The sequence below is a fragment of the Lampetra fluviatilis genome, chromosome 1 (genome assembly GCF_964198595.1).
Source record: "Lampetra fluviatilis chromosome 1, kcLamFluv1.1, whole genome shotgun sequence".
Classification (NCBI taxonomy): domain Eukaryota; kingdom Metazoa; phylum Chordata; class Hyperoartia; order Petromyzontiformes; family Petromyzontidae; genus Lampetra; species Lampetra fluviatilis.
Window position 1 is genome coordinate 29,828,645 of NC_136275.1, and position 22,610 is coordinate 29,851,254.

The 22,610-nt window shown below is 48.8% G+C and overlaps 1 protein-coding gene across 1 annotated transcript in view; it reads right to left on the bottom strand.

Moving 5' to 3' along the window:
* LOC144940634 (cytochrome P450 2B11-like) overlaps positions 1-17,559 on the bottom strand; it is a 30,021-nt gene extending 12,462 nt beyond the window's left edge. Inside the window, exons 1-5 of the mRNA XM_078866934.1 lie at positions 17,341-17,559; positions 15,916-16,078; positions 12,702-12,851; positions 2,766-2,926; positions 2,437-2,610 (exon numbers count right to left, since the gene is read on the bottom strand). Coding sequence (XP_078723060.1) covers positions 2,437-2,610; positions 2,766-2,926; positions 12,702-12,851; positions 15,916-16,078; positions 17,341-17,559 — 867 coding nt within the window. The remainder of the gene's footprint in view (positions 1-2,436; positions 2,611-2,765; positions 2,927-12,701; positions 12,852-15,915; positions 16,079-17,340) is intronic.
* Between the last annotated feature and the right edge of the window lie 5,051 nt (positions 17,560-22,610).

Sequence of the window (22,610 nt, forward strand, 5' to 3'; positions counted from 1 at the left end):
CCGAAACCTACGACGTCCGTCGTCTGCTACAACTGCGGCCTTCGGGGTCACGTCGCAGCCGGGTGCCGGGCCCCGCGTCCGCGCGCCGCAGGACCACGTCGGGACGACGACCAGGGCCACAAGTCATCCCAACAAAACCCGGTGCCTCGGGCTTGACGGCTGCTGACCGTCGAGAGCCTGAACCCCGGGGCACGCACGAGTCCTCGATGCCTGGCCGATGTCTTCCTGAACCGCCGGCACCACCGGACGTTCAACCGCGTCTGGTGCCGTACGACGGACCGGCAAGGCGGACTCGGGCTAGGTCTCAACAATTTTCATGAGGACGGTTTTTTTGTGCTCTACACCGAGCTCGCCCGGTGTTCCCCTCTGCCGGGGTAATGTCCCGTTGTAGGGACGCTCGGAAGAAAAGGGGACACTGCACGAGTCGAAAGAAAAAAAAAAAAAAATTTCCATTTATTTTTTTTGTATACACATTGCTATTGTCACTCGCCGGTTTGTATATATTGTTCTATTGTCGCGGTGGCATTGGTTGAGGGTTGCAGATGGTGGTGTTCGCGTCGTGTTGTGTTGTTAGCTTAGTTGTTGTTCTTGTTGTTGTGTTGTGTTACGGGGCACACAGGGAGGGTTTGTATATTTTTGTAGCAGCCGGGGCGGCTGCGAGCTATGTGGTAGGGGGTGATGTAGTGGTGGTATTGACGTGCGCCGACTGTGACAGTGATGGATCACGGGGCGGCGCGGGGTGCGGGGTTGGGCACGCGTTGTGGTCGTGGTGTGGACGCGCGCGCCGGGAGTGACAGATGACGAGGCGGCGCGGAGTGAGTGGTGAGGCACGATGAGATGTGGGAAAAGAGGATCGTAGCCAGCGCCCGGCGATTGGTCGAATAAGTGGGTGCTCGCAGCGACGTCCGCAGGTGGGGTATAAAGGGGGACGCGCGAGAGCACTCGGGGAGAGTTACCCAGTTGAAGACCCGAAGACGGAGCTGAAGACCTAGTGAAGCCGAGTAGCTCAGTGGCGTTAGTCGCCGAGTAGCTAAGTGGATGTTGGTCATCCGAGTAGCTCAGTGGCGTTAGTCGCCGAGTAGCTAAGTGGATGTTGGTCATCCGAGTAGCTCAGTGGGCGTTAGTCGCCAAGTAGCTAAGTGGGTGTTTGTCACCCGAGTACTAAGTGGATGTTGGTCATCCGAGTAGCTCAGTGGCGTTAGTCGCCAAGTAGCTAAGAGGATGTTGGTCATCCGAGTAGCTCAGTGGGCGTTAGTCGCCAAGTAGCTAAGTGGGTGTTTGTCACCCGAGTACTAAGTGGATGTTGGTCATCCGAGTAACTCAGTGGGCGTTAGTCGCCAAGTAGCTAAGTGGGTGTTTGTCACCCGAGTACTAAGTGGATGTTGGTCATCCGAGTAGCTCAGTGGGCGTTAGTCGCCAAGTAGCTAAGTGGGTGTTTGTCACCCGAGATACAAAGTAGGTGTTAGTCACCTGTAACCAAGTTTGATAAAATAAAGAGTGTGTTACCCGTGAAGTCGTCTCCCGTGGAGTTACTACATTACATGAGTGTAGGAAGAGGAGTGTGAACGTGCTTAATAAACGGCAATAGCCGTTATACAATTCCTTGTCTCCGCGTGGTTCTACTGCACAACACTAGTAACGAATTGGCATGTTTTGTTTACGTGATAATCCTTACTAATTGACTGTATCGGGTGGTGTCAGGTTTAACAACACATTTATATTTACACGATCTGACCCAAAAACCTCTTATCTACGGATGGTGCTGACCAACTCAAGCCTTCTAACAAAAACCCACCCACACGTGTGTGTGTGCACAATTCCTCCATTACTCTGGCATGAATCAGAGCCTCCATATATCAACCACTGGCGACTTACCACTAAATCCATTGGATTGACAAAATGGCTGCTCGTGTGTTGTAGGTGAGGTAGGTGTGAGCGTATGTGTGTGCATGCGGTCTTGGGGGAGCAGTAGTGTAGTGGTTAGCGCACTGCGCTACGAATCTGACGACCCGAGTTCGATTCCTACGCACGGCCAACACCAGTGACATTATCTGAACTGGTCCTGGGCCTCCCCTGGGTCGACTCAGCCTCAAATTAGTACCTGGTGCAGTATGTAAAACATCACCACTGGGTAGACAAAGACGGCCGGGAGTAGTGTTGACCACCCACCCCCTCGTGTGTTGTACCGGCCTTCATAGGTGCTACTCACTAACAGCACTTGCCCCAACAGTTTGTTATAGGCTATACGGGGGGAATCTTTGTGCGGTCTGTGCAGAATGGATCCGTTTGTGATGGAACGCATACGCATCTGCCACTCGTTTCCAGTCAGGGGTGAAAGGTCAGCTGTTGCCCGCCCCCCAGCGTTCCCTGTGTGGCTGCATGCCTAACTATAGTGATTTTTGTACATGGCTGAGCTTCGGATTGAAATTTGCAAACCTTGGTGATCTCATCGAGAAATGCATCGATGTAATCTCGAGGCTCGCCCGCGCTCCTCGTGGCGCGATGCTTGGCAATGCTGGATTTCACGAACTTCGTGAGCCGGGCTAAGTTTTCGACGACCTTTCTGTGTGGCCCAGGAAAGTGCTTAAAAATGGGGAAAAAATTTACCATCTGTAAAAGAAACATTGGCGACGCGTTTAAATCCTTCATAAGAAAAACAATGCGCACAAATAAGAGGGGTTGATTAACAAACATATTTTGCTGTTTGGCTTTTTTTTTGCCAGAATGAGACTGCTGCCTACACCTAACGAAGAAAATTCACTCACCTGAGCCCAAGCATTTCCAGTCAATTTGAAATCTTCATTTAGTAATGTAATTAGATGCAGAAACTCTTCATCGTTGTAATCAAAGCGTTTCCCAAATACGATGGAACAGATGATATTAGACACTGCTGGCTGGATGGAAGAAACAATGTCGCTTGGTTTCTCTAAAAACAAAGAGAAAAAACAGTCTTAAAACCTTTTCAAGCATTACTTGTTTTTAAGAAAGCACATCTTTTATGTAGTAGACTCTCGATTATCCGTGCTACGGACAGGGAGGGCGGCCGCGAATAATACAAAATCGCAGATCCGAAAATATCAATTTTCTGCAGAAGCCCACAGAGTGGATGACAGCAGAGCCGAGCCATTCAAAATCAATCAAACTCCACCCGTCGTCGTCGTCGGTAGTCCCTCGGAGTTCGAGGATGACATCCATCAGGTTTAGTGGTGGCTCTTCAGGTGGCTGAGGAGTTCCATTCTGGATCAACAGATACTTGGACAATAAGGGCACGTGGTCCCAGATGGAAGTGGAATTAACAGTGCCGCGTTGGTTTCCCTATCTTTTCTGGCATCGATCCACTTTGGCATCGAGATGTTGGGTCTCGAAGTGGGCCGTGGCCTGGTGGATGCAGCGGCGCCACCCGAGGTGGTCAGCAGCCTACTATTCTCAGTCTTGAAGGCTGATTTTTCTGCACTTCAGGGAGGACTTGAGGGTATCCTTGAACCGCTTCCTTCATCCTCCCCTCGTCCACTGACCAATGGAGAGCTGGGAGAAAAGGATCTGGCAGGGAAAGCAGTTCTCGGGCATGCGGATGCAGTGGCCGGTCCACCAGAGTTGTTTTATTAGAAGTATCGCTTCAATGCTGGTAGTGTCAGCTAGAAGGACACTCGCATTGGTGCATTGATCTTCCCACTTGGCAGCACTGATGGAAGCACTCCAGTGCAGTGACATGGCGCCGGTAGGTTGTCCATGTTTCGCTTCAGTAGATGAGCATTGGGATGACAACGGCCCAGTAAACTAGGATCCTTGTTGTCCTGTAGAAATCTTTGTTATTGAAGATGGCACTGTCGCAGTTTGTAGAAGGCGGTGCTGGCGCACTGCACTCTTAAGTTGGATCTCCTCGTCAACAGTGGCTGTTTGGGAGAGATGTATACCGAGGTAAGGGAAATACTCCACATATTCAAGTGCCTCTTCATCGACATAGATTGTCGGAGGGTTGTTTGATTGGTTGGATGGCGGTTGGTGGAGGACCCTGGTTTTGGTGATGTTCAAGGTTAAGCCAAGTTTCTTTTATGCAGAGTTCAATACATCGAGGGTCATTTGGATGTCCCGCACAGAGTGAGCCACCACGCAGCAGTCGTCTGCAAACTGCAGATCGTGGATATCCTTTGTGGTAAGCTTATACTTTGCCCGAAAACGTCCAAGGTTGAAGAGCTTCCCATCCAGACGGTACTGGATGCTGACGCCAGATGGAAGTCGACCGTCGACGAGGAGGGTGACCATGACCAGAGAGATAGTGAATAAGGTGGGGCGATCACACAACCCTGTCTGACACATGTTTGGATCTGAAAGGCATCCGTTTCAGATCCCCCACTTTGCATGGTGGCGGTCATGTGTTCGTACAGGAGCCATTGGATGGTGGCAAACTTCTCCGGACATCCAAGATGGTGGAGGATACTCCAATGGGCTTCCCGGTCGAGGGAGTCAAATACCTTGGTTAGGTCGATGAATGCCAAGAACAGTTCTTGATGCTTCGCTCGACACTTTTCTTGAATCTGCCGGGCAGCAAAGACCATATCTGCAGTGCCCCAGGATGGACGGAATCCGCACTGTGTCTCTTGCAGGACTTTCTCAGCAACAGGACTGAGACGATTGAGTAGGCTGCAGGCCAAAATCTTTTCTGCTATGGACATGAGGGAGATTCCCCTGTAGTTTCCGCAGCAAGACTTGTCGCCCTTCTTGAAGATTATTACGATGGTCGCATTCCTGAGGTCGCCGGGGAGGTCTTCTTTGTGCCAGATCCAGAGGATCAGCTTGTGTAGCCTTGCAGAGAGCAGGTGGCTGCCAACTTGGAAGACGTTAGTTTCCCAACTAAATCCGGACCGCAGACTCTGTTGGACTTCTTTTTCTTGATGGCACACCTCAGTTCACTGATGGTTTGTGGCTCGTTGAGGTGGTGCTCTATGGGGTGTTGCAATTGCTTTTTCCACCCACCAGCTGTTCTTCATGGCGCGGATCTGACATTTTGTTTCGGCCTTTAGTTGGTGGTACGCTGTAGTCCTGCGCCGTGTCCTCGGGTGGTTTTAGAATGCGAGGAAGGCAGCAGCTTACACTCAAGGAGGTCACGGATCTGGGTGTGATTTGAGTCAAACCAGTCCTTTTGTCTTCGTAGTTCGTAGCCGATGGTTTAGGCCAGGGGTCCTCAAACTACGGCCCGCGGGCCACATGCGGCCCACCGAGGGCATTTATCCGGCCCATGGTCACTAATTGGGCTGCGCTTGTGAGCACTAATTGGGCTGCGCTGGTGAGCACTAATTGGGCTGCGCTGGTGAGCACTCATTGGGCTGTGATCTGTGAACAAAACTGCAGGTGTAATTAACTTTTTAATGGCACCCGCACCAGTGTGAGCCTGGGGTAAAAGCGGAGTTCCCCCAATCAGACTGCATTGATGGGCAGTGCAGTCTGTATGTCTCTGTGTGGGCAAAGTTATTGCTGGTATATTGTTTTTGTAGCGCTGTATATATATTGGTATTTTACTAATAGCAATTTTGACTCCCTAGGAAACAATGATGTCAAGAAAGAGAAAAAATTACTCGGAGTGTAGGATATTCAAAAAACAGTGGACTTATGATTACTTTTTCATGCAGTACAAGGAAAGAGCTGTGTGTCTGATATGCCAGAATATAGTGTCTGTGTTCAAAGAATACAATTTACGTCGACACTATGAAAGTCAACATAAAGATAAATATGATTGTTTGGTCGGAGAAGTGAGAAAAGATAAAATATAAAAACTGAAAAATACATTAACAACTCAGCAAAATACTTTTGTGAAGCAGAAGCAGCTAAATATTTCATCACTGCGAGCAAGTTTTCCAGTTGCCAAGCTAATAGTGTGCACTGGCAGACCATTCGTTGAGGGAGAATTTGTTAAAGAATGCCTTCTTTCTGTTGACAAAGAGATGTGTCCAGAGAAGGCCGATTTATTTAGTACAGTGAGTCTTTCAGGACCTACAATTACACGGAGGATTGAAGAAATGGGAGACAATTTCCATCAGCATTTGCAAAACTCCACAAAAAAAACTTTCCTATTTTTCTTGGCACTCGACGAAAGCAATGATGTTCGTGATTCTGCACAACTTCTAATTTTTATTCGTGGGATGAATGACTATTTCAAAGTCACAGAAGAGCTTGCTGCACTGCAAAGCATCAAAGGAACAACTACAGGAGAGGATATCTATGAAAAGGTTTGCCAAACTGTGAATGGTTTGGAGCTGAACTGGGCTAAACTAGCCAGTGTGACAACTGATGGTGCTCCTAGCATGGTGGGGTCTAAGAAAGGAGTAATTGCTCGCATTAACCAAGAGATAGACAAACATAACCATTCTCTTCCCATAGCCATACACTGCCTCATCCACCAACAAGCGCTGTGTAGTAAATCACTGAAGTGGGACTCTGTTATGAAATTTGTGTTATCTTGTGTTAACTTCATTAGAGCTCATGCACTAAACCACAGACAATTTCAGGAATTTCTGTCTGAGATAAATGTTGACTATGAAGATGTTCTGTACCACACAGAAGTCCGTTGGCTGAGTCGAGGGAGAGTTTTGAAACGTTTCTATGACTTACTTCCACAGATTACAGCTTTTCTGTTTTCAAAAAACAAAGAAGTACCAGAGCTCAATGATGCAGAATGGAAATGGCACCTTGCCTTTCTGACAAATGTAACAGAGCTACTCAACAGTTTCAATGTGCAACTTCAAGGAAATGGGAAGCTCATCTGTGATGTGCAATCACATGTCAAAGCATTTGAAGTAAAATTAGGCCTCCTCATCAAACAAGTGAAGGAGGAAAACTTCTGCCATCTCCCCACAACTCAAAATCTGTTAGCGGAAAAACCATTGGTTGCATTCCCAAACAAAACATATGTGGATTCACTGGAAAAATTGCAAAAGGAGTTCCAATTTAGATTTAAAGAGCTTCATCTCCATGAACAGGACATACAGCTTTTCCGTAACCCATTTTCTATTGACATTGAAAATGTGGATACACTTTACCAAATGGAACTGGCTGAACTGCAGAATTGTGACTCTCTGAAAGACGCATTCAAGTCAAGCAACCTTCATAATTTCTATGCATTTCTCCCCTCTGAGACATATCCTCATCTCAGGAACCATGCACTCAAAATGGCAACCATCTTTGGCAGCGCTTATGTCTGTGAACAAACTCTTTCCAGAATGAAACATTTGAAATCCCCAACCAGATCTAGACTAACGGATGCACACTTGCATCACTTGTTACGACTAGCAGTGACAAATATGGAACCGGACATTGACCATCTCATTAGCCAAAAGCAGGCCCATAGTTCCCATTGAAATACTGGCAAGTTTGTTGATTTAACTTTACTTGTTCTTCATTTTAAATATTGTATTTGTTCCCGTTTTGTTTCTTCACTTCAAAATAAGATATATGCAGTGTGCATAGGAATTTGTTCATAGTTTTTTTTAACTATAGTCCGGCCCTCCAATGGTCTGAGGGACAGTGAACTGGCCCCCTGTTTAAAAAGTTTGAGGACCCCTGGTTTAGACACACGAGTATAGTACAGTGGTTTTGAGCTGGTTCCATTGTGTGTGGATGGCGGTGGCCTCTGGTGTCGTAAGGTTTTCCAATGCGGTATGAAGTTGTGCTTGACGTTCCTCTCGCTTTCCAGGGGCCTTTAGTGCTGAAAGATTCAGCTTTTTCTGGCTGGTCTTCCTGGTCTTTCAGTGTCTCAGCGCCAGGTGAATAACCATCATGGAGCCCACAAGACGGTGGTTGATCGGATTTCCTTCATTTTTGTAAAGAGAATGTTTATCAGATCACTGGCATGGATGATGACATAGTCCAGGAGGTGCCAGTGCTTGGACCTGGGGTGCTTCCATGTGTTTTTTTGTTGGTCTTTCTGGCGAAAGACTGTTTGTTGTGATCAGGCTGTATTGGGCACACTTGGTCAGAAGGAGGATGCCGTTGGCGTTGACTTTTTCCACCCCGTCCTTGCCAATGGTTCCACTCCGGATGCTGTGGTCACGTCTAACCCGGGCATTGAAGTTGCCCAGGAGTATGACCTTGTCGCTTCTCGGGATGGCGGTGAGGGTGTCATCGAGATCGGAGTAGAACTGCTCTTTAATGCCGTCATCCATGTCGAGGGTCGGGGGATAGGCGCTGATGACAGCTGCGTGTTGGTTTTGGCTGAGGTGGAGGCATAGGGTCATCAGTCTTTTGTTGATGCCTGTGGGAAGTTCCATCAGCAATCTTAATATTGACTGCTAAGCCGACTCAATTGATCCGAGGTTCACTGTCCAGCTTCGTCTTCCAGAAGAAGGTATACCCTGCTCCTCTTGTTTCCCTCAGTTGTCCCTCTCTGGGTAGTTGTGTTTCACTGAGAGCAGCAATATCAATGTTGTGCTTCACTAACTCTCTGGACACAATGGCTGTTCTTCGTTTGGGGCAATCACTTTTGATGTTGTCCATGAGTGTTCTTACATTTCAGGTGGCAAAATGTATATTTCTTTTAGTTTATTTTCATCCATTTAGTTTTCGTTTTGTTTTTGTTCGATCACAAGTATGGTGACCCCGCATGGTGCGGTTTCCTAGCCAGGAAATGTGGGATAGCCTTTGTTGGGGGCACATTTTCTTGCCCCTTCCCCCATTTGAGGGTGAGCAGAGGGCATCCTAAAGAGGACTGCTCAGCCACAGATGTTGCTGCCGAAGGACACCTCTATCCTGTTGCGGGTGTCCAACGACCATCACACATCCACCGCCTGCATGCAGAGTCTTTATTAAGGGCTTCCAGATTGACAGCTCTGCCCCCCTTCGCTAATTGTTCATCGCTGCAGGACTTTTCACTAACCTGATGAAAACCTGTAAGTGGAGTTGATTTCCGTGGGGAACCCGGTGTGCAGGTGGGATCCACACGACCTTGATGGGTTAGTGGCTGGGTCCAGTGGCATGGCGAGCTGCGACGACTGGAGCCTTCGTCCGCCTTTACAGCCGTGGAGACCCACAGTGTCTGCCTGTTCTGCCGTTGAGGACTTCTTGGATCGCTTTTAATCTGGAACTTCTCCTTTGACCTTGCAGCCATAGGTGGGTGACCCTACCAGGAGCACGAAGCTCCCGACGGCTTCACTCTCGGGACCATTGGGACACGCAAACCTCTCTACCACAATAAGTTGGCGATCCTTGAAGAGGAAACTCCACCCACTGTTGTAAATATATTCAACTACTGTACTATCGAGGTTATCACATCGATTTCGAATTAACCGGAGCAACATATTTGTTTGATTTAAGCACGTGACTTGTCATAAGCATTTTCAAGAATAACAATGTATAACTGTTTTTAGATGATTAATTTGGGCTTCAGGGAAAATCCATGATTTATTGATTTATTTCAAAATCTCAGGTGTGCGGTTTATCCACAAATCGGATTTTATCTTCATGGAATTTATACAGCTTCTTCTTCCGAGTCTCCTGTCCATCCTATATGTGGCACATTAGGAATGGATCACTCTTTTAATTATATCCTTGTGCAGCAAGGGAGTAAAGTCTGGTTCTGTGAAAGTCCTGATGTGCTGTGCAGTGCATCAATGCATGTGTGTACAGCAGCACATGATGACTGAGTTGGGCCTGTAGGTGGCTGGCAGGGTTAATGAATAACCGCACGTGTAAACCAGCCACATGGTTAATGGCGACTCGTAAGAAATGCTGTTCGTGACACGTGCTGTTGCATTTTACAGGTGTAGAGGAGTAAAATGGGGACGTGACATCAGGTGTGCCGTTCAGTGCGATGACGTCACGTCTCCTAGGGTACTTAAGGGATACCCCGTGACGTAAGCTAGGTCACTGTGGGAACGGGTAAAGTAAACAGGGTGAAGAGGGAACCAGGGGTAGAGAGAGGGATCGAATAGGGAGTCTGGGGAGAAGCCGGTGGTAGCCGTAGAGGTGCTTCTCTCTCCGGTCGGTGGAGTCGGCAGAGTCCACGATCCGACGCGAGAGAGAGAGACCGGAGCTAGCCGGCAGGGACCAGGACTCAGATTAGGACCCCTAGCCCCTGGGAGTTGTGCCCCCTGTGTAATATTGATAAGCTTTAATAAACCCTGGCGGAAGCCCTTAACTTACCGCCGTCTCCTAGTACGTCCGTCGGGACACTTCTCTACAACTGGTGTCAGAGTGTCTGCACTGCCGCTACCATGTTTACATCGGGAGTGGATCAGAGGATGAAGACGGCGGGGAGGAGGCTTCGGCAGTGACCCCGGAGTCCGGGGCTCCGGTGACAGGCCCTGGGAAGACGACGGGCGGGGGTGCCAGCTCGCCGCCACCACCGCCGGAGACGGGGAGCGCCCCTGCAGACCTGCTGAAGTAGCTCCTGCAGACGATGGCGCAGCTCTGCGCCCGTCTCGACATCGCGGAGGCGAAGTTGGGTGCTCCCGGCCCGCACTCGGGACGGGAGCAACTGTCAACTGCCGGGACGCCGCGAGAGGCGGCCACCATTTTGGCCGCGACGCCCCAGCTGGCCGCCATTTTGCCTGCGACGTCGCCAGCGGCGGCCATGTTGGTTGGGGCGCCTCAGGTGGCCGCCATTTTGGCTGCGACGCGACAGGCGGCGGCCATTGTTCATGCGACGCCGCACGTCGGCGCCATGGCTGCCATGGCGACCGCGACGCCGTTGTCCACCGTGGGTGCCGCCGCAACTTCGCGCACGCCACGCGCGCGGGGTTTGCCGTCGGCGACGCCACAGCTCCACACCATGCTGCGCCCGCCGAGGGAGCCACAGGTACGTCCGGGGCTCCGCACCTCGCCGCACCACGGGAGTTGCCGAGGGTGCCGCCGTGGTTCCGGGCATCGCCGCGCTGGCGGGGTGCGCTGCGGGTGTCGCCGCGGCCCCGTGCATCACTGCCGCGGCTCCGCACGACGCCGCGCCGCAGAAGTTACCGCGGTTCCGAGCGTCGCCGTGCCTGCGGGGTTTGGCGCGCCCGCCACCGCGGCTCCACAAGTCGCCGCAGCCGCGGGGTGGGCCGAGGGTCACGCCGGGGCACCGCACCTCGCTGTGCATGCGGGTTTTGCCGCCGCCGCCGCACCAGGCTGCTATTTTGCCGCGATCGCGGCGTCGCCGGCGGCCCCGCACCTCACGGTGCCTGGGCGTTGCCATGCCGACGCTGCGGCTCTGCATCTTGCCGCGGAATGGGCAGCAGGAGCCGCCGCTCGGGCCGGCGCGCGCCTGGCAGGAGCTGCGTTGGGCTGCTCGGCTGCTGCAGCTCTCCCGGGGCCTATCACCAGCTGGCGCGGTGCCTGCCCTGGCGATTCGTGCCACATGGGGAGGCGTGCGCTCTGTTGATGGCCTGTGGGAATGCTGCCGTCGGCCTCCAGCCCTCATCGCCAAATTGTGTTATGTTGGCGTGTTTTGTCTAGACTGCCCAATTGTCAGTTTTGGTGTGGTTTGTCTGGGCTGCTCATTGTGTTATGTTGGTGTGTTTTGTCTAAGACTGCCCAATTGTCGGTTTTGGTGTGGTTTGTCTGGGCTGCTCAATTGTTGTTTGTTGGTGTGTGTTGTCTGGGCCATCGGGATTCCGCCTTTGTATTGATGGCAGCGCGTGATGAGAGTTTCAAGGTTTTGAAATTTGATTGATTGATGTCATGCTGCCTGGATGTTGTCGGTTGGTTGTGAATATGTTGGTTTGTGGTTCTGGGACTCCTCTACTTTTATATTGTTTACAGCCGAGTCGGCTGAATTTTTTTCACAGGGGGGGGGTAATGTAGAGGAGTAAAATGGGGACGTGACGTCAGGTGTGCCGTTCAGTGCGATGACGTCACGTCTCCTAGGGTACTTAAGGGATACCCCGTGACGTAAGCGGGGTCACTGTGGGAACGGGTAAAGTAAACCGGGTGAAGAGGGAACCAGGGGTAGAGAGAGGGATCGAATAGGGAATCTGGGGAGTAGCCGGTGGTAGCCGTAGAGGTGCTTCTCTCTCCGGTCGGTCGAGTCGGCAGAGTCCACGATCCGACACGAGAGAGAGAGACCGGAGCTAGCCGGCAGGGACCCGGACTCAGAGTAGGACCCCTAGCCCCTGGGAGTTGTGTGATGTTAGGGTGCCCTATACCAGATAGCACATATAGGCAGGGAACAGGGGTGGCTCTCAGGCACCCTGTTACGATTGTGCACCTACTATTTAGGGCGGTGTCGACATGTTTAATGTGGGTTGAACGTTCCCAGGTAGAGAATGCATATTCAACCACAGAGAAACAAAGTGCTAAGATGGTGGTGTGTAGAGTGGATGGATGCGCTTTTGCAGAATGCAAGGGTGACTGGGGTTCGCGTGATGGTTTATGCTCCGTGACGATATCAGCAAGGGTATTGCAGTGCATTTGTGGTGAGCACTTTGTGTGATAAGCCCGACCACATGGTCATACTCCCTGTCCTCGGCTGCATTGACCAATGTGGTGGTGTGTGGCCAACGAAGCCCCATCAGCCGCAGGCAATTGGGAGGCCCAGTTGATTGGCAAAAGGACCATATGTGTATGCGTACAAAAGCTGAGACTTGCAGCTCATGACATAATTAAATTAAATGAATTCTTCATTTTTTAAATATTTTTTATTGAAATACATCGGTGGGGGGGGGGGGTTAAATAATCGGGTCCTTCATTGACCATTCATAAAAATGAAAAAATGACAATGTTTGTAAAATAATTACCTTCTGTTTGTGCTATGTGTTGCACTAGAAACTCGGTCTCTTCGACGATTCTGTCCTCAATGCTATGTTTGCCCATGCCAAAGCTCTTGAGGGTCCTAATGGAAAAGCGTCTCCTTTCCCTCCATGCTTTGCCCACAGACATGACCAAACCTGCGTTTCACAGGCAATGAAGACGTACCAATGAGAATGTATGTTTTTTGTTTGTTTTTGATAACCACATTGGCCTATATTGTAAATAACAACAATAAACCACTATTTCCATAATATAGTTTTTTTTGGTTCAATCGCGTAAATATAAATCTGTTGTTAAACCCGCCACCTCCTGAACACAGCCAATTAGTTATGTTTGGCATGTAAACGTGCCAATGAGTTACTAGTTCAGCACTAACCGGTGTGTTGTAAATCTTGTAGGTTTCCTCTTCAACACACCAGTGTGCTGAATTAGTAACTAATTCGTCTGTTTTGTATATGTGACAAACCTTACAAATTGGCTGTGTTGGGTGGTGGCAGATTTAACGAACAAAAACCTTATGGAATAACTCACTCGGTAACCAAGAGTGACACTGCATCACATTCTGGATACAATGGACTCATCGAATGTTTATTGTAAATTGTTCAGCGCGATTGTAATGGCTTGCCATGTTATGGCGTAATAGAAATTGTCGTTATTATTATTAGCTTGGTATAAATCGTCAGACTGAGGAGGGGGAGATATTATATATACTATGGAAACGTGATAGTTTTGATCGGAGTTTCAAGTGGCTGTTTCTGTATGGTGGGAGAAACAGCTTGGCGGATATACATACATAGCAGGCGTGACCAAAAAGATCTCCAAAATTCTAAACAATCATAAGATCCCAGTCCGATTCAGTACAGTACATAAAATCCGTGATCTAATTCCATCTGTGAAAGTTGTCATTTCTGACTTACAATACCCTGAAGTCTACAAACTGAGTTGCAGCTGTGGCGATTGTTACATTGGAGAAACGAAACGTCATATCTCTGATCGTGTCCGTGAGCACAAGTCAGATCTGAAACACGGCAAAATTGAGTCTTCCGCCGTTGCCGATCATTGCTACAACGCTGTGGGCTCTCATAAGATTGTCTTTTCCGAGACCAAGGTACTCTGCAAACTTGCTGGCTACCATCAAAGGTTTGTACACGAAGCCATCCAAATATACAAACACAGACATAATTTAAACCGTGATGATGGGTACGAACTGAGTAATCATTGGAAAGATGTTATTAACCATGCAAAAAAGATTTAACTACACATATTTGGACAATCTTATTTGGCAGGCACTATTCTTTAGTTACTGTACAGTTTACTGATAGACAGCCAGTTTTGTTTTATCATGTTTAGCTTCTTTTTTCACACACTGGTTTCCTGCTTTAAGTTTTACCCACCCAGCAACATAGCAAAGGGCTGTTTCTTCCTGACCTCCTTTTCTGCTTCTACCATCTACATAACAAAGGCTCAGTCCCATTTGCAGCAGCCACACCTTAACAACTCTGGCACCTCCCAGTTCAACCAATCTACACAACAAAGGCTCATTCCTAGCAGCAGCCTCAGCCGCACCAACCTCATAATAACAATACAAAACTCTGATCCAGGGGCCTACCTTGGCTCCTCCCCCCTCAACCAGTATATATAAAAGGTCGGGTCTCTAAGAATGTATCTTTACTTGATACAGCAATCGTGCTGTGACGGTTCCACCTGAAGACGGAAGCTTGTGTTGCCTCCGAAACGTCGTGAATTTAGTATTTTACTTTTATTAATTTTAATTTTATATTTTACCTACGTGACTTTACCGAAAAAACCTAAGAGTATGAATCCTTGCAGTCACGAAAGCTTCAAATCTAGAATTGACTGAGCAACCCAACGTTCCTACCAGCTCCCTCCGCAGGAATGTGTTGTAAGGGCACCACGGGGTGACCAGCCCCTCCCCACCCAGCCCCACCCCCCACCCAGCCCCATCCTCCCCACCCAGCACCTTCCTGCACGACGGACGGACGGACACAATAATCCCCTGTGGGCTGGTGGAACCAGTGGGTTCCTACCAGTATTAGTATCTACTGACTAGTAGTATTAACTGACCGTAGTATATCTACTGACATTCGTCGTATTTACGAACTATACATGAGTTTTTACTGACTCTATAGTAGTATCTACTGACCGTAGTAGTATCTACAAACTGTATAGTAGTATCTACTGACTCTACTGGCTGTAGTAGTAGCTATACTAACTGCATATCAGTGTGTATTGGCTGTAGTAATAGCTATACGAACTATATAGCAGTGTGTAATGGCTGTAGTAGTAGCTATACTAACTCGATAATAGTACAAACCTCTTGACTTTAAACTTTCGTGACTGCAGCAATTCATATTCGTTGGTTCTTTCAATAAAGTCACGTAGAAAATTTTCAATAAAGTGAATCAATAATAATGAAAAATAAAAAAGCATAAAAAACAATAAACCACTAATGTAGACTGTAGCCTGGTTCTAAATCGGAGTGTACAGGCAGTCTATAATGTAGACTGTAGTCTGGTTAAGTTTGGTGAGTGTACTGGCAGTCTATTATGTAGCCTGTTGCTTGGTTCTTAACCTCGGTGAGCGTACTGGCAGTCTATAATGGTTATTAAATGCTTACTCAGTTTAATAACCATTGCTACAGTCTACATCATAGACTGCCAATATGCTCAGCAGCGTAAAAACCAGGCAACAGTCTACATTATAGGCTGCCAGTACACGCACCCAGCTTAATAACCATTGCTACAGTCTACATTATAGACTGCCAGTACACTCTCTTCGATTAAGAACCAGGCCACAGTCTACATGAGTGATTTTTTTGTTATGTATTGTTTTTATTTTACTTTTACTATTTTTAATCACTTAATTTTTTATGATTATTTTCCTGTCTACGTGACGATACCGAAAGAACCAAGAATATAGTACTTACCTAACAGTGCCGTGGTAAGGCCTAGTTCCATGCAGAGCCCCCGGCCTCGCCTAGATTGCCCAGCTGGCTGAGGTGGCACTTTGGCAGGCTGGGCCGCTACCCCCCCCCCCCACCATCCCCCCGCCCGCTCTACAGTAATAGTTGTGGAAGTGTGCATAGCATTTTGCAGCGACAGAACATTGACTTGGATCTTGCGGAGAAGGAAAAAAAGCGACGGAACAAACTTACAAAAATAAATTACGCGCATGACCTACCATCGCACATGTCCAAGATTTCAAAGATCGGCACTTTGGGACGATCGGCAAACACCTCGGCTTGATGAACGAGAGCATCTCTGACGGCGTCAAAGCCAACGATCACCACGACCCGGCTCAAGCCCATGGACACGCTAAAAACTGGACCGTAAGCCTCGGAGAGCTAAGGGACCAATGAAACAACACGTGTTTATCTGTGGCATATGACATTGAAATTAGTCTCGTTACACGTGATCACATTTGATCCATGAAATATATCGTGAAACAGATGTGTGATGATTATTATCCTCGCACGGATATATCCAACTTTTTGTCTTTAGTTTGTTGTCCTTCTCCCGCACCTCCGATTAGCACGGTTTGGCTACGTATGGTGCGAAAAAAGTTCAACATACATACAAAGCCATTCTGAGCTTCATGACTTTTTTGGAGGTTCATGCTAAACGCTTTCACAGTAATAATAATTAGCACTAATTAGGTGCCGTTAACAATGCCTCAAGACAACCCACGCACGAAAATCACAAAGATAACAAAGGGAAAAGCATGGTAAAATAAGAGCCAGAGAAAACCAGTGCTAATTAGACAAAACCTTTTTATAAATGTTTTTTGTATTTATTCAGAATTAGGGTGAGGGAATTGAAAAATATCAACACATCGATGATATCGCCAACCATCAGGAGTTCCACAACCCGGCGGGGGGGGGGGGGGTACCATAATAAACGCCCGATCAAGCCCAAGGACCGCAGCCGAGATGGAGGTATACATAAAAGGTGCACAATCGGCAGATCTTAAAGACCCTGAAGGGGCGCAAGATTAAATTGGCGCTAATTATAAAGTTGAGCTAGTCCTAGTTAAGGCCTAATCCAGAAGGGGAGATCCAGGATCCAACAGATCAAAATTTGACATTGAATGAGCAAATAAAGCCAATACAGAATATTGGTCAAGACCTTGGTGTGGCGTTCCTCACGATGTATACAAATAGAACATCTCAGGATGCCACGTATCCAGCAAACCCATGACAAAATCGGCATGCCCGAGGCAGGAAGCCAAGCACAGTTGTTGTACATTAAAATGGGACTATCCCTGTGATGTTGCGTCCAAAGTGAACACAAATGTTGAGATGAAGCTGACAACGTTATGTGGCACAGCGATCTCCTGCCACGACACGCTCCTTCATGGCAGCCAATGGTCACAACAGCTATTGATATTTTCTATACTAAAATTTTCGGTTAGATTGTGAAGAATCACGGAACAAATTGGTGCTTAGTTGAAGCTAACTGCAGTGAAGTGACGTACACCAAAAGTCAACCAGTTTACTCAACTAACCTTCTTCAGTGCACGTCGTCATGTGGCAAGATGAAGTTGGAGCCAAATGGTTTTTTAAACAATGTCGGGCCATGTCTACGCCCGTTTAATTCCATTTCTTACCTTCATGAAAGACTTGTACAGGAAGTTGAGGTCAAGCTGGTGGATGTTGCCAATCAACGGCCATGGCCGAGGACCAGGTGGGAAGCTCTTGGGGTCGTTCCTGAGGCACAGGGGGCCAGAGAGCAGCAGGAAGAGGAGCACCACCACGGCCAACAGGGCCAGCGTTGTGGTGCCAAACGTCGGCAGCATCGTGTCCATTCCCAGCACATCCGGCACCATTTTAGAAGATATGCCGGCACTCTGGCCGAACAGTTAAAAAAATTGTTATAAAAAAAAACGACCATAACAGACAGTCCCCAAGATACAAACGTCCGACTTACAAACATCTGCATCAACCAACGAACCGCCATAAGATGTTATTGTTTAACCATCTGAACGTTTCGCTCGTATTTTACAAACCAAACCGAACAGCAGAACTATTTTGTTCGACCGAGCGGTCCTCCATGAGCTGTAACGAGTCCCCAGCATCCTGGGTGATGCACGACAGTGAACCGCCCCTTCTGAAAAGCACCTCCGATTAGCACATTTGGCTTCGTACGGTGCGAAATAAGTTCAACATGCATACATGCAAGCCAGCATCAGGATTCAAGGTAAGTGGAAATAAAACGTATTCTTTAAATTGTCATATTCCTTTATGTATGCTTTATTTACTATATAGTATTTATTACAGTATTACATGCGAATGTACAATATTTCTTATTATTTATGATTTTAACAATTCCTTCCTATGTTTCACAAAAGCACAACATATAACACTGACTATGTACTGCAGAGTACAATTACATTTTGAGCTCCGAGATACGAACAAATCGACTTACGAATGGGTCTCACGAATGTAACCCGCTCGTAAGTCGATGACATTCGTACGCAACAAGTCAGCTTCAACTTTGGAAGATGGGGGGTCTACGTCATTTGAAAAGGCATTTATTCACTTTTCCCACGAAGTTTTTCTCAATAAAGTAAAGCTGGATTTTCCCAGCAAATGTCACGGTAACATTCTTTTCTAAGGGGCTAACATGTAGCAATACGAAGAACATGTTAATTTACAGTTAATATTAAAATAATTTTTAAAAATGCTGTATAATGTTTATATATATTTTTTGCTCATGGTATATACATCAATGAATGTGTTAAAGTGCAGTTCGTACATATGCAACACCATTCAGAAAACATAAGCAAGATATACATTTCACAATGCACTGTAGTTATAAAAAATGCTTTGCTAATTTTGAGGAACTATGCATATTTTAATGTAATTGAACGCAGGTTTTGGAAAACGGTTAACCCATATTGTACCAGAAAACCAATGGGTTCAACTCCTGGATTAATTATTTGGCTACCCACAAAATATCATACTGTTGTCTGATATTGCAGATGTGGCCTTCGTTTTAGAGAAATTGCCCAATGTTGTTAATGATTACAACTAATCAGCTTTGGCTCATGCAAGCCATCCCCGACTTATGAATGCCCCACTTACAAGCATCCACACTTCCAAATGAGCTTACATAAGATATTAATTGTTTTTAATCATCCGACTTGCGAACGTTCACTCGTACTTGCGAACCGAACCGCGGTACTATTTTGTTCAGCGGAGCAATCTTACACGAGATGTTGTGAGCCACATCATCTCTCATGGAGTGTCTGTGTGTGTGCACGCGCACGTGTGTGTGAAAGTGAGTACCTGATGCGGTGTGTAAACATCACCACTCGGGAAACAAAGGCGGTCAGGCGTGGTGCTGGTCACCCATCCGCTCGTGTACCATTCCGTACTTCATAGGTGCTCGCTAACAGCACTTGCCCTGACAGTCTGTTCAAGGCTATACGGCGGATGTTTGTAGTGGAAAATGGTAGTGTAGCAGTTAGCGCGCTGCGCTATTCCCAATCATGACCAACACTGGTGACGATGATCTGAACCGGTCCTAGGGCTCTTCCCCCTAGATCGACTCGGCCTCAAATGAGTACCAGGTGCGGTGTGTAAACATTGCCATTGGGGAGACAAAGGCGGCCGGGCGTGGTGTTGTTGGTCACCCACCCCCTCGTGTCCTGTGCCGGCCATCAGGTGCTCGCTAACACCACTTGCCCCAACAGTCTGTTAAGGCTACACGGGGGATCTTTGTCTTTGTATCCATGTGTAGTGTCAGCGGAGCGGAAGACAAGGTTCTTGAGGAGGCAACATTTTCGGGTTCACAGGTTCGCCCTCACTTCTCCCCAGTCATCTAGCCTCGTTTTGACACAACCCTGACCGTTTTACATTGACGGCGCTGACCAAGACAGTCAATAACTATTCGGCCGCACAATATCTAGCGAAGACGGCAGTGACGAAGGCGGGGAAGACAGCGTTGATGAGACGAGCCTACTTCCCAGAACCGGCAGCCCCGAGCTCCCATTCTCCGCTGCTTTTATGCTACCAGGCGCGGCCCGGCTCCACCCTGGCCGCGCCTCCGTGTGTGTGTGTATGCAATTGTGACTCATTGCACCCCTTCCGACAAGCAAGCCAGAATCAGTACTCAACGTATGTGACAATGTTTCCGTCTTCTATCTATGTTACTTTATTTAATGTTTTATTTTCTGTGAAGTACTTTTTTTGACAGTGCAAATGTACAACATTTATTATTATTCACGAGTTTAACAATACTTCCCTTTTTGTTGAACCGTTACACATTTCATATCACTGACTGTATGGGCAATTAAATGTACTGTATTTATTATTGTTAAGACAAAGATCTCCCGTACAGTCTTAACAGACTGTTGGGGCAAGTAGTGTTAGCGAGCACCTATGAAGGCCGGCACGGCTCACGAGGAGGATGGGCAGCACCACACTTGGCCGCCTTTGTATCCCCAGTGGCTATGTTTACACATTGTACCAGCTACTCATTTGAGGCCGAGTCGACCTAGGGAAGGACCAGGACCAGTTCAATGATTAAATACACACACACAGACGCACACTCCAATGAAAAACCGTTCGACTTATGAACAGAGGGATCGGGGTCCGTTGTGGGGATCAGCCTGGAGTCCCGCCGGCGCAGCAGCACCTGGCACTCGAAATACTGACGCCATCAAGGAGGGAACACCGCCCGGAGCTCGCTTTTGCCGCTGCCGCCAGGGAGAGAGCGCCGCTCGAAAAAAAGAGTGCCTCGGTGACCTCCTGGCCGCCGTCGCAGCTCTGGTGGTTGTTATCCAGCGGGAGGATGACGACGACGTGGCGCCGACACCGCTTCCACGCACCTCCGTCGCTGCTTCCCGCGCGCGAGTAACGCGGGAGCTCGCCAAAATCTTCAACGCGCAGGAACTAACTCCCGCCGAGGCTGACCTCCCGCCAAAACAGCTTGATGCAGAACGTGGCTTCAAGAAGCGGCTCCCCTTCGTACGGGAGTTCACCACCATGGACGGCGACTGGGAGGCGTTCCGCCACCGGTTCTCCGCCACCTGCACGCTGGCGGGGTGGACAGAGGAGTCGTTGTGAGCGCTCCTCACGGCACTCGACGGTGATGCTTTGGCGGCGCTCGACACTATCCCTGGCGCAGATGGGGGTGATCTTCGCCCCACCGTCCACCAAGCGGCATAGGTTTGCGACGCGTAGGCAGGGGAGGCCGAGACGCCCCTTGCCTACCGCATCGCACTCCTGGCGCTGGCAAAGTCGGCGTTTCCTGGCATGGACCAGGTGGGGCAGGATTCCCTCATCCTCAAGAAGATGCTGTTGCTGGCCCAGGAGCTCCAGGTCGTTTTACCAGCCATGGAGGACGATGGGCTGACATCCCTCCAGGTCGCGCGGTGCCTCGAGGCACATCTTAACATCTGTCGGCATTCTGGTGTGGTGGCGAGCATGGGACCGGCTGCGGAGGAGGAGGGAGCACTAGCGGGGGAGCAGCACCTGCAAGTTGGTGTTTTGCGTCCCACGGCTAAGTGGAGGAGATCGCGAAAGATCAACTGTGCGGGCGAGACGGATCGAGGGGAGCTTTCCCTCGACAGAGGGACGGCCCCATTTTCTGCTTCAAGTGCGGGCTGCTGGTTACACGTCTCCGTAGGGTGCCGCGCTCAACAATGAGGACCCTCCTCGTCGACGCCAGCTACGGATCGTCGCCCCTTCTCTCCACTTGGTCCTCAGGCGAGTCACGGTGCACCTCACACAGCCCTCTGTTCCACCTCACACATCGGGTTCGGAGTCGTGTGTTGGGAATTTTGTCATGGTTCGTTGCGTGCTGATCGGCACTCTGCAGGCGAGGGTTGGCCGCGGCGTCCCGCGTAATTGACGGCCCTGGCACGCCGTATTGTGGCTGCAGCGGCCGGATCATCTGCTATTATCGGGACTCTTGAGGGGATAGAGGTACGTATTCTTGTTGATACGGGAGCGTCGGCGACGATTTTTTCGGAAATGATTTTTGATTGTTTGCCACCAAAATCGCGTGCCATTTTGCCCGTCTCCATACCCTTTTTTCCCACCAATGGTCAGTCGTTAGGAATTATTGGCCAGTTATTGGCTACAGTATGTATTGGCGACATTTGATTGATGGGCCTGATTCTCATTTCCAAATCCCTTGCCGTATCCTGCCTGCCTATTAGGGACGGATTTTCTGGGTAAGATTTCGCTAAATATCCTGGTGGATCAGGGCTGCATAGAGTTGCCGTTAGGCCGCCGAATGTCATTCTTGTCATCGCCAACTCTATTTCGCACGGAAAAACGCATCAGCCCCAGCGTTGGCCAACCGAATGGTCAATATTCCCCCCGGTGCACAGATGCTCATTCCCTTACGTTTAAAAAAACAACTCGACCCGAAATTCAATCATAGAAGGGATGTTATTAGCCCCCTCTACCAAGGCGGTTCGTGGCCAAAATTTAGTGTATGTGCAGACATTGGTGGCGGGCGATCAACAACCATTCATCCAAGTCTTGAACGTCGGTCCAGATGCATCTGTTATTCAAGAGGGCACTGTTTTGGCACATGCATCGGCCGCGGGTTGCTAAGGGAAGAGTGGCAGAAATACGGGTGTTGCAGCAGCTGCGGGGCAGGGTAAGGACTGTGACGAGTCATGGCTGGACGCGCTCTGTACCGAAAGCAAAGATTTATCAGAGGCACAGAGGTTCGAGCTGCATGCGCTCTTAAAGGAGTTCTCCGATGTTTTTAGCAAAAAAAATTCGATATTGGCCGCACACCCCTACTGCACCACCACATCGACACGGGAGACTGTGCCCTCATTCGTCAAAACCCATATCATTTGAGTCCCAAGGAGAAGGCCGCCAACATAATTTCTCCGTCCAACAGCCCTTGAGG